Genomic DNA, 12,925 nt, shown 5'->3' with positions numbered 1-12,925 from the left:
AATATTTTTCCCAGAAACAGCACAACCAAGAATTAACAGCATTGTCTCTTGACCCAAACAATTTAAGACTTCTGATAAAACCAGAGCATATCCAGTCTTCTGAGTCTAAAGAATGCTGTAAGTGTTGAGTCAAAATGGTTGCACTATTTATATTTATCTTCCATGAGAAACATGAAATTTTCATACAGAAAATGTAACAGTGAACACCCATGTACACCCCCTCAGAAACATATAAAATATTAAAAGTAAAGTTTGAGAGGTAGTCAGCTAAGAATGCATGCAGCATAAGCCTCCTCCCATGGCAACCAAGTGGAATGGAAATGGGGACATTTCCTAGTTCACTTCCTGCTGGTGTTGGGATCAGACAGGTGGAGAGGGAGCTGCCCACTGCTTACCCATCCAAGGGAGCACCTAGACCTGCAATCGAACACCCATGAGCTTCCTCTCCCTGGGTGAGTATTCCCAAATGGCAGACCTCCACCATCCATGAATGGCTGGGCCATGCAAGGAATGACCATGCCTGGACATTCTCCCCCCATCACCCTTGCCAGAGACTTGATTTTCTCTTTCCACAGAAGACTGAATACAATGTAACACTTTCAGAACACCCATATTTTATTTACGCACTTTCCCTAAAGGACAGATTTCAGCCAGAATCCTGTTTGTGTCAAATACTAAAACCAGTAAGTCATCAAGGAAGCAAGCAAAATCAAGGCTACTTCCTGCCCCATGTCCAGAGCCAGATCTTCCTAAGAACATGGAAGAAATTTTTAAATAAGTAAAAGCATTGCATCCCTTACTGGAATAAGATCTAAATAACAATTCATCATCTATTGGGGAGGAGAAGGAGGTACAAATTCTACTTCTGTTTAATATTAATTTGTACAAGCAACTAAATGAGAAATTCTCAATGTCTGAACTCAGATATCAACAGCAAAGTAACCCCACATGCTATTTCTCATTTGGCCCATGTCACTGTTGTGGTCATGGGGAATGTCTAGACATTGCAGTCAGATGACATTCACTTGAGCTAAACACAAAATGAAACAAAACCGGTACCATACACCAAGTCCTATGTTTACAGAATTTCTCTATATGATACAGAACTGCAATAATAACTTGTGAGTATAGAATGTTAGTAACAGATTATCTTATAATGTGCATTAGTAACTGTAGGGTAAAGAAAATATCAGGCTTTTCTGCCCTTCCGCCATCAGGATAGATGATGGATCGTGTCCTGAATGCATGCCTGATGGCGGGCACCTGGAATAGGGTATGGGCATAGGTAGATGGGATACACCTGCGCTAAGACTGTGCTTTTTAAGGGCGGCGTCACGGGGGGACGCCAGCAGCAGCAGAATCTGAAGGAGAAGCCAAAGCAGAAGCAGAGAACGCCAGAGAGCCCAGATAGAGTAAAGACTTGCCCCAGCCAGCGCCCCTGCCTGCCATATGCCTGGTGAACCCCAAATAAAAAACCTGCAAAACTACTGAGGACTCTGACTCCTTTACCTGGTCTGCATGGGATCAGAAAACCTGCGCTGTGCCTGTTCCTGCCCATACAGTAACTAAGTTTCAACTGTGGCAAGCTGATACACTATTTCCTTGGTTTTTAAATAGGTGTAGTTTAATGACTTAAGTTTAATCGAATATTCCACTCTTGCTTGACTAGCACCTTAAAGATAACTTTATATTACCCTCAACAGCTTTTAAGCATCCATTAAATTTGCCAAAATAAATAATAAGATGTTTTAGAAGCCTGATAATGCTCACTTAAGAATCCAACATGAAGTACAGTTCCACCGTATTACTTTGTTACTTTTAAATAGCCAGTTATTATACATAATTGAAGGCCTAACTTCTGTGATACCATTAAATTCACCAGGAGGGATGGTGGGGGGGTGTGGTTCAAACTCTTGTTTGTGTGTTTAGTTTGTTTGTCTGTTTGCTTGTTTTAAAGAAGTGTAAGTAAGTTGATAAGGGGGGAAAATCCCACTCTCGCTCATAAAACCGAACAGGGCTCAAAACCCAATGCCTGGATGACCATGAAAGATAAAGCCCCAGGACCAGGCTTTGTGTTGGGCAAGAGGGTGAGAGAGCCTCAAACCCACACTGTCACCCACGCCCCTGACCATACTGGTGGACAGGCTCTAAATATCCGGATTGGCCTGGTGACTCAGAACTGACCCCACCTGTGCAGCCTGTCAGACAACCTCAGTGCTCACACATCACAGACACGAGGGCAGGCCGAGGAAGCCTCAGCTTGGCCTCTACACACTCAATGGCTGAGGGACATGACCTTCCCAGAGAAGCAATCACAGAGGCACTGGTGCAGGTGTGTGCTTGGTCCTCCATGAGCCGAGGTGAAGAAACTGAAGCATAACTCTACCCATCTCTAGGAGTGTGGGAATGACAGTGACTAGAAACTAAACAGGATGCCTTCCCCAGAAACACCTGGAAGATGATGAGCTAGGATGTCCTCCAGAAACACCTGGAATGGAAGCTAAATAAGATGGCTTTCCCAAATATACCTGGAGTAGAAAACTTAAAGGGGTGTTGACTCAAAAAGGCCAGCAGGAAGAAAGAGGTTTTGTCCATAAAAATAAAGAGGTACTGAGGCTCTGGAAGTACTCAAGTACACAATGAGTGCTCAAGTAACACCTTCCACACAGAAGAAAGTGCTTTCGCACACCCATGCCTGCTGTAGAGGTATCTGTCCTTATAGTCACTGTGAACTCAAAGCACCCAGATAAACTGGGGGGGTGGGGGGAGGCGGATTGGAACTCTGTCCCAGGAGAAAGCACTTGAGGCAAGCAGTGGCAGTGGATCTTTACCAAACAAATGTTGTGTTGTTACCTGTAACTCACACCACAACCCTGAAAAAAAGGTTTATTAAGCTTTCCGACAGCCGAGGATCTAAGGCTGAGAGAGCCAACCAGCTCATTCGGACAATATGGTGAGGGGTACGCAGATGTATGAAAATCAGGAGGGGAGTTCTCAACAGACTCACATGCTCAGCCCAGAGAAATCCCAAGACCTTCATACAAGTTCCTGCAAATAAGATTTATTTATTTATTTTAAAGACTTATTTATTTATGCATACAAGAGCTGGCGTACAGGCCAGAGATGTGAGGGGTGAGAGGATCCACCAAAGACAGAGTGTGGAACAGAACAGGCAGACTGACTGAAATACACTGCTGAGGGAGGCAGCAGGCGAGACAAGAGAGGTCTGCCTCGCCATGTGGGTTTCTCCCTTGCTGGCCGGGATCGAACTCGTGCTGCAGAGGCTGCAGGTTGCTTCATAGTGCGGTGCTTAACCTCTTGTACCACCAGGGAGGCCCCCTGCCAATAAGATTTAGAAAAAGACCCAAAGAGATTAAGGGAGCATAGGAGAAGGTCACCCACAAGTTGAAAATGTTTTTTTGTGCTTTGAAGTACCAGTAGACTAAAATCCAGCTCCCTCAAATTGATGGCTCCAATGTGAGCCTGTCTTTTCTACAGCATTTGGCCAACTAAAGGGTCTCATCTGTTCCTTTCCTCTGACAATGTCAGCCCTTTCCACTACCCATAGATGTACTGGACATCCCTATAAGAAGATTCATAAGCTAAACCTTGTCAGCATGTGGGTAATTATAATACTGACATTGGGAACCATGCCCTACTTGCAATGTAACAAATAATCTCTATTTGTATTAGTTTACTCAAAGAAATCTTCCAATAAGGTCAATTAATAACACTTTACATTTCTGCTTTCATTTCAGGTAAACTGGCCAACAAAATCCACTTCCTTAGAAAGAACCATGTCATTTTCATCTTTATGGGGAAGTAAATTTCAGGTTGGTAAGAAAGGGGAACATGGAATAAAACAAAGATTCAAAATAGATACTCATGTTTTCCCCAAGCATGACGAAGTTATGCTCTATGTCAATTCAGGGAGACCCAGAAACTAGACCAGAAATGGAGATTTAAGACAGCCTGCTGAGCACACGAGGGCACAAACTCAGAAACACTGGTGTAGGGTAAGGAAAAATGTCAGGCTTTTCTGCCCTCCCGCCATCAGGACAGATGATGGATCCTTGCAGTCCTGAATGCATGCCTGATGGCGGGCACCTGGAGTAGGGTGTGGGCATAGGTAGATGGGATTCACCTGGGCTAAGACTGTGCTTTTAAGGGCGGTGTAATGGCAGGACATGGGCACAGTGCAGGTTTTCTGATCCCATGCAGACCGGGTAAAGGAGTCAGAGTCCTCAGTGGTTTTTTGCAGATTTTTATTAGGTTTCAGCGAGTACGTGGCAGGCAGGGGTGCTGGCTGGGGGGCTGGGAGGCTGGCAGGCCTCCCAGCCCCCAGCCCTCACTCTATCTGAGCTCTCTGGAGTTCGTTCTGCTGCTTCTTGGCTTCGGCTTTGGCGTCTACTGCTGCTGCTGGCGTCCCTGTGACGCCGCCCTTAAAAAGCACAGTCTTAGCTCAGCTGAATCCCATCTACCTATGCCCACACCCTATTCCAGGTGCCCGCCATCAGGCATGCATTCAGGACAAGGATCCATCATCTATCCTGATGGCGGAAGGGCAGAAAAGCCTGATATTTTCTTTACCCTACAGGCGGCATCACAGGTACGCCAGTAGAAGCCAAGAAGCAGCAGAACGAACAGAAGAGCAGAGAAGCAGAGAGAAGGCCAGAGAGCCCAGATAGAGTGAGGGTTTGCTAGGGGCTGGGAGGACTGCCAGCCTCCCGGCCCCCCAGGACCCCTGCCTGCTGTATACCGGGTAAATCCCAATAAAAGACCCACAAAAAACCACTGAGGACTCTGGCTCCTCCTTTACCTGGTCTGCATGGGATCCTAGAAAACCTACTCAGTGACCATTCCTGCCCCTACAATTGGCGTAAGTCGGCAAGAGGATCCATGCAGACGGGTATGGAGCCCTCCCAAGACCTGGAGGGACTAAGGAGTAACAGACTGTTTCCCTGTGACGAGGCTGGAGGCGTCATGGCGGCACAGGAGATGGACAAGGTCCAGGAGCTACAGGATGAGACCTCGTGTGGAGGAGTTTCCCGAGAGGACCAGCCAACGACCCCTGAGGCATCGTCGGCGAAGAGACGACCACGATTCAGAGCTTGCCAGTGCTGATTCAGGGAGAGGCCAACGAACTTGGCCTAATGGACTGGACTGATGGACTCGGACTGATGAACTTGGACTGACAATCCCACCAGAAGGTGGAGGACCTTGGCAGGTTATGTTTTTTTGGTTTTTTTTGGTTTTTTTTTTTTTTTGAGAATCTGGGGGTGGCCAGTGGGCCTTGATGGCCAAAAGCAGCTTGTGTATGCCCAGCAGCTAGGTGGAAGAGAAAAGCCAACTGAGAAGGCAAAAGCTGGTGCTGATGCTAAGTTTGGGAAGCATTTGAGCAGCTGGTAAGCAGCCTGAGTATGCTGAAGACCTGTGAGTCTTGTAAAATCACCTGTGGTTGATGCCCTGCTCATTGTCGAGTGAGGGTGAGTTGCTCAGGAACCCATCCTTGGGGGACGGATGGGGAACGTGGCTTGGGGTGGAGCCCAAGCCGAATGTAGAGTTTGGATCCAAGGATCCCCGACCCATGTGCTTGTGCAGTGGGTTGGCCTGAGTGCAGGGGTCTGTGAGTCGCATGGGTGGCTATGAAGGCCGAGTGTTGGAGCAACAGCAGACAGAAACCCTGAGGGTTGGCGATTACCCCCAACAGAATAGAATCGCCAATCCCAGAGTGAGTGCATCCTGGGGGTGGATGCTGTGTGTGGTTTGTAGCCGAGACTACAGCCAGGAAGCCTGACGGCTCCTGGCGTGTTACAGTCGATGCCGTGAGTGGTTCCCCTCCCTTGTATGAGCAGTGCCTTCGGCAGCAGATTTGGTGGCTCATCTGCTGGTACCAATAATATCTTTTGTCACTACGTTGGGGCCCTGCCTGGACTTGTGTTCTGTTGTATTTTGTTGTTATATTGTGATGTATTTGCTTTTGTGGGCCATGGCTGCATTGTTTATGTTTGCTAAGAAAATTGTATATATGAAGATTATATGGCAGAAAACCCTGAGGAGGTGGACTGTAGGGTAAAGAAAAATGTCAGGCTTTTCTGCCCTCCCGCCATGAGGATAGGTGATGGATCCTTGCGGTCCTGAATGAATGCCTGATGGCGGGCACTGGAGTAGGGTGTGGGCATAGGTAGATGGGATTCACCTGGGCTGAGACTGTGCTTTTAAAGGGCTGCGTCACAGGTACGCCAGTAGAAGCCAAGAAGCAGCAGAACGAACGGAAGAGCAGAGAAGCAGAGAGAACGCCGGAGAACCCAGGTAGAGTGAGGGTTTGCTGGGGGCTGGGGGGACTGCCAGCCTCCCGGCCTCCCAGGACCCCTGCCTGCTGTGTACCAGGTAAATCCCAATAAAAGACCCGCAAAAAACCACTGAGGACTCTGATTCCTCCTTTACCCGGTCTGCTGGATCAGAAAACCTGCACTGTGGCCTGTCCTGCCCCTACAACTGGGCACTTGGGCTCTCCCCTCTATAAAGCTTTGTCTTTTATGAGTTGTTGACAGAGGCAACTACCTTTGTAGGACACTGGGCCTGAACACAGGAAGTCACTCTTGTGAGTTTGCAACACAGTGTATCTGCATCCCAAAGAGAAATAAGGCCCTAGGAACTTTTCTCCTCAAGCCAGAACTCTGAAACTGGTGGGTCTGAGTAGCCCACACGGACAAGCTAACACATTGACATGTTATTGCTCTAGTTTATGATTTTTAAATGTGATAATATCTCTAATAAGTAAAACATGTGACTTGACTAACCAGATAACTCAGCAAAAATAATAATTCACTGCATAATTGTACATAAATATGTTAGGAACCCCTCTCTCTGGTGCCAAGAGAATTAATTTGGGCCTGGTCCATAGTCTTCAGTCTTTTCATTAGAACACAGAAATTATTTCCAACCGAATGAACAACAAAAATTATTTAAAAACCAGCAGCCCAGAAGAATCCTCACTATTATTGTCTTGGAGGTTTTCCTGATTTCTATACTTACTATACAAAGCACTTTAGTAAAGAACTCTTTCAATCTATAATTCACACAACACAGACAGCCCATTTTACTATCCAAGACATTCAACAGCAACAAAACTAAATAGCAAACCCCCTCTTCCCCCAAAAAAGAATGCTTGTGGTAATTTTTAAGTTTTACAATTCGATATCTTAGCATTTTCCCACTTTATTTGTCTCAAGGGCTTATTAAAGTTAATATCTCAATTGAGTTCTGAAGAAAGCATGTGTGTGCTCAGAGAGCAGGCATACTCATTCCCTTGGCATGCTGACGCCCATGTCTCTACCCCACACCAGCTGGGGTTCTCAATTAGAGTCTCCTCTTTGAGAGCACTATTTATTATCATCAGGAACAAATGGATGCAATTACTTCTTTTGAGACGTGACAAGTTTTTGACCTCTTAACAGAAAAGAACAGAGCAGTGGCAACAATAGTAGGTAACCTTTGTATGTCACACAAAAGGAGGGAAATTAAAACCAGCAACCTTGAAAGCAGAGGTACACAGAAAGACGCCAGAGTGTGAGAAGGGCAGCAACCAACACAGAGGGGCCAGAAACGGATATCACCTGAGATGCCTTCCACATTATAACAGATAAAATACCCCCCTCACACCCCCAGGATAAGTACTGATGAGCAAAACTACGTCAAATAATACAACCAACTGAGTAATTATGAAAAGAATCAGAAGTGATCGTAATAATATGACTAGGATTTGAACTGGTGAGTCAGTCCATATACATGACATCAAAACCAAGATTATCCAATATATTCTCTTTGCAATTCAGAAGAATGCTACAACTCACCCCATAAATCACTGCTTTAAAAAAAAATCAGCTCTAAAAAAAGAGAACCCATTTGAAAAGGGCTGGGAGGAGGAGGGTAAAAAGTGACTCATAGCATCCAGCAGCTTGTAGCCTCCAAACCATAACAAGAATATAAAGCTAGTGGGCCTAGCATAAAACAAAACAGAGACATTGTTACAGCTTTAACCTCATAAAGTTCAGATCTAAGCATGACTACAGTACTGCAAATATCTTATGAGCATTTGGAACCTTACAGATCTGAGCCTTTAATGTGTATTTACTTTCCTAGTTCCTGGCTAAATCTGATATCTATATTTATTCAATCAAGAAAAGAACATTCAAATTTAACTATTTTCATAACTCTGAAGAATTCTTAAAATTCAAGTCCACACATTTCAAATCCCACACATATGATGCTGCCATTTTATAGAATGTTTTTTTAATATAGGTAACAACATTAGATGCATAAAGTCAAGCATCCCATTTCACTCACAACAGTACTCAGAGTTATTCAAGACAACTCTGAGATACTTGTAGCAAAGCAGCACATTTGCATAAACATCTTGAGGTCTGGCTCCAGTTGGAGGTTCCAAGTAGGTGAGGCTATTATTCCTCAGCACCCACAAATCCTGTCCTTTCTCCTCTCCCATTTACAAGTTATCACACATTTGTTTTCCAGAGCCAGCTATTTCTTTTCAGTGAGGAGGTTGGGTCTTCCCTTGCACTTTGAAAGGCTGTCCTCAGGTGTAAGTTTAGTTAACTCTGTTGCAACAGAGCCTGGAAGAAAGCATGAGAAAGGGGGAGGGACAGATGCATCCCATAGCTGTGCACCTGTTAACTTTATGCCCAAAAGCCCTGAAATGCCACCCCAAGATATACAAACCTTCAAACTCTTTCAGATTTTATCTTGGGGACAGTGAACTTCTCATCTACAATATTTTTATTTACTGCTTCCTTGACCAATACAAAACTGACATTTAAGTTTGATTCATCTTCTTCCTCCAGCAGGCTGAACACTTAGGAAACTATTAAGTTGGACTCTATTAGGAAAAGTAACAAATAGTTGAAGTAATGTAGCATATTGCCTAATAGAACATGCAGTAACTCCCACAAGCCAAAGTTAGGAAGTTAGTGGGCATAATAACAATTAAAAGCCACAAAGTACAAAGAATGGCATAATATTTTTTAAAGATTTTGCAAAAAACAAGCAAATTTCACAGGCTGTTATCACCAGGCAATTTCCCTATGTTCTACCAAATATGAATGTGACCACTCTTGAAAGAGTCGGAAAGAACACCTTCCACTGACACAAATCAATGTGTGTTACCCAGGAAACAAACCATCAGTTCACAGGGAAACTTATTGCTAAATTTTGATCAACAACTGGGTTTGCTTTTTTTAAAAAGACATGAGCCTGTTTTTGGTGTCCTCTTTACTTTGCTTAGTGTTTTCATTTAAAGCTTTTTCTTATGTCAAATAATGTTCATTCACATATTAATGAAATTATTTTTAGGCCATCTTAAAGCCAAAAGAGGAAAAATACACAATTCCAGAAGACAAGAATAAATATCAGGAAGGGAAGAAAAACTGGTGAAGGGAAGGGAGAGCCCCATTGCTCCACTGGCCTGCTGCAGCCACAGTTCACCCGTGCTTCCTCCCTGTCTCACATTCAGCCCCAAGTACTTGAACAGACCCACAATCCCTGGCCCTACACCAGCAAATTTATGCAGACATTGGAAGGAGGCTGTTAGTACCCACAGGAGGGGTTGCCTGCCACATCTACCCACAGAAAGCTCCTGCACTTTGCTGACAGCGCCATTCTACAATGAGAGGAGCCTTGCTTTCCCCAGTGAGAGGGAAGCATGGAGTAGTGACAGACAGTGGAAAGAAAAAAGAAGATGGCCAGCAGAGCAGGAGAGCAGAAATGTGAGTTCTGCGGCCAAGAAGTCAATCTGCAACCCTTTACTAAACAATAACCCAATAAAATAACATTAGTATATATAACTATACCCAGCAGACAGTGCAAACCAAAGCTGGGCCAGTGTCTAGAAATCTAGACAACATATAACCTATTAAAGGCTGGCAGGGCATATCGGAACACTGAGAAAATACACTTCTCTTTTTCAACCCATATTATGTGTCAAAAATGGAATTGCTTTTCCATCCTTCTGTGGAGGGATGGACTGAGCACTGGAAATTCCACATATGTTTCCACAATATTTTTTTGATATTTTAATAAAATGATGAAGCGTAATTTAAAGAATTCCCTCACATGCATCCCGGTTGAAGAGAAAATATAAAAGCACTTCAATTATTTACCATTAAAAGCTGGTTTCAGTTTTCACCTTGAAGGTAGGTATGCTGGGAATGCTTTAAGTCCCACAATGTAAAGAGACAGGGATTTCTGATATTTCCATTCTTTAGGTTCTATTAAACAATACTGAAAAACAAGTTGATTCATCTAACTTAAGTCAGTATAACTATTCTATGTGGTTATAAGACATGATCCAAATGACTTCAAAGAAGAAGGACTCCATCAGCTCAGCCTGGACAAAACAACTCAAAGATGACACTGATAAGGAATGGGGACAGCAGGGAGGAGAAGAAAGACGGGTGACCTGGACCAACCAATATAACCTTCTGATTCTTTTATTCTTCAGTGTTCAGGTCAGGTGCAGCAAGGCTTATATGGAAAGAAAAACAATGATGTGCTTCCAGCATGCGAACACATACCCTTTCTCCCCAGACACTCAATAAGAAACTCATTAAGCCCTTTAAAAAAAAAAAATCTGTGCAGACATAAGTGTTCACGGAGAATTAGGCTGAGTGCACCTTGTTCTGAGTGGCTTTGGCATTCTCTGGGCAGCAGGACCATACCATTCACCCTGCTGATAGGTGAGTGTACCCCAGTACACATTCCTGAAGCTACTACTCTTAGTGCAGGAGGGGCCAGGCACACATTCGAGCATTATCCGACTCTGCAAAGCAAATGTGAGCTGATATCCAGACTGATGGGGGAGTGGAGCCATCTCGCTGAGCTCAGATGGCTTCACGCTTTGCTAACACAGATGGAGTATTGACACTTACCATTAGGGTAATGCAGACAGAGCAGAAGTGCTTGTTTGGAGATAATGCATGAATGATGGGGTGCTGTAAATAACACAACAGTGGTGCAAAAGAGAACGAACCAGGAGGGGCTGGAAAAGTGAGGAAGACAACCCATCTGAATGTTGACAAAATCAAAGACCTCGGGCAAATGTTTTCTAATATATCCTTCAAGCACTCTGTCCACATACACTTAATCCTCCAGTTTGAATCTAAATCTTGCTCCTGAGTGGACACTGCATGCTATCTCCTGCCTTTGGGTCCTTTGAGGTGCCAGCAATGCCTTCCCTCATCACCTCCAACCAGTCAGAACAGCATCTGCTAAGCGCAGTCCAGGAAACAGTCTCCTTCTCCTCCTACTTACAGAACGTGGCAATACCCTGCAGAACCCCACAATGAAATAGAAAAACAGAAAATTTTCCAGTCCGTGGAAACGTGAAGAGGCAGTTAACACCCAGCACAACCCCTGTCTATTCCCTTTTTTGACCTAAAAGGGTGTTAAAAAGGAAAGCATCAAGTCAACATTAGCTCCTCCCTACTGATGGAAATTGGCACAAATGCATTTACTTTCTGGCTGCTGGCCTCTCACAAAACCGTTACACACACACACACACACACACACACACAAAGTTCACCACGCTGAACTGCTCCAAATATAAATTCGAGATGAGCCGAATCCCCACCCACCAAATTAAACGAGTGGCCTTTGCAAGGTGAGCTGAGTGCACACTAAATACATCTATTAAACACTTAACATTTTTGAACTTCAGTGGGTTTTTTTAAGACCTAGCAAAATCCGACCTAAAACTTATGACAGCTGAGCACATGATCCCACCATTAAGCGCAAATAAGAAACCGTATATAACACACCATGAAATCACTGTTGCAAATCTGTCACAAATTCTAAATACGAGACGATGGGAACGAGGCAGAAAACCCGGCCTGAGGGAGGAGGTTTTACGATTTTACCAACCTTCACATCACAACACACACGAACAATAGTAGTACTATCCGCCTCGGGCTAGGACGGGCGGTCTGAAATCCAGATGCCCGGAGCAGCGGCGACCAAGCCCGTAAGTCCAGTGACAAGTTCGCATTCGAGCCAGGCCGGCGGCATCTCGGGCCGAGCCTCCGGCCGCGGTGGGCAGCGTGGCGCTGCATCAAGGACACCGCGGCTCCGCGTCAGGCCGGGCACCGCGGCCAGGCCGCCCCGCCCGCCCCCGCCCCCGCGCGCCGGGCCGGCCAGGCAGCCCACCGCCCCGCATGGCCCAGGCCCGCCGCAGCGCAGCGCGGGGGTCGCGGCCCAGCACGCCGCAGCCGCAGGGCGCACGCAGCGCGCCGGGACCTCCGCTGACAGCGCGGCCGGGCCGGCGCGGCCTTACCTTCCGACAGCTCCAGCTCCAGCTCGGCCAGGCGGGCCCGCACCTCCAGGGGCAGCGCCATGCCCTCCAGGCTGCGGTCCGCCATGCTCGCCGCGCCCCCGCCTCGCCGCCTCTTTGTTCGCAGGCCGCGGTCTCGGCCGCTCCTCGCGCCCAGCGGACCCGCACCAGCGGCGGCGCGGCGAGCTCTCCTCCTCGGCGCCTCCTCAGCGCGGCCCCGCCAGGGCGGCCCCGCGCCCGCGCCCGCGCCCCCGCGCGCGCCCCCGGCCCCGGCGCGCCCCCGGCCCACGACGCGCCCGCCCGGCGCGGTCACGGCCGCAGCTGTTTCGCCGCTGGTGGCGGGGACTCTGGCCGGGATCGCGAGGGGCGCGCTCGGGGGCCGGCACCGGGCGGGGTCGGGCGGGGCTGAGCGCGGGGCGGCGAGGGGCGCCGCGGGGAGGGGATCGCGCGTGGCGGGGGCGCAAGGGCACGGCGCGCGTGGCAGCGAGGGGCGAGGGGACTGGGGGTCGCGCGGGGCGGGGCGGGAGTGGAGGAGGCGAGGGCGCGCGGGAAGCGGGCTGAAGCGGGAGGCGGAGGCCGGGTGGG

The 12,925-nt window shown here is 47.1% G+C and overlaps 1 protein-coding gene across 2 annotated transcripts in view; it reads right to left on the bottom strand.

The window, feature by feature from the left end:
- DIP2C (disco interacting protein 2 homolog C) overlaps positions 1-12,428 on the bottom strand; it is a gene marked incomplete at both ends in the record, with an annotated part of 341,031 nt that extends 328,603 nt beyond the window's left edge. For both annotated transcript variants that reach the window (XM_084253747.1, XM_084253748.1), the window contains one exon: positions 12,344-12,428. In XM_084253747.1, the coding sequence (XP_084109873.1) occupies positions 12,344-12,428 (85 nt within the window). The remainder of the gene's footprint in view (positions 1-12,343) is intronic.
- Positions 12,429-12,925: the final 497 nt, after the last annotated feature.

This window comes from Talpa europaea, assembly GCF_964194135.1.
Source record: "Talpa europaea genome assembly, chromosome: 14".
Lineage (NCBI taxonomy): Eukaryota > Metazoa > Chordata > Mammalia > Eulipotyphla > Talpidae > Talpa > Talpa europaea.
This window is presented reverse-complemented; position numbering and strand designations above follow the sequence as displayed.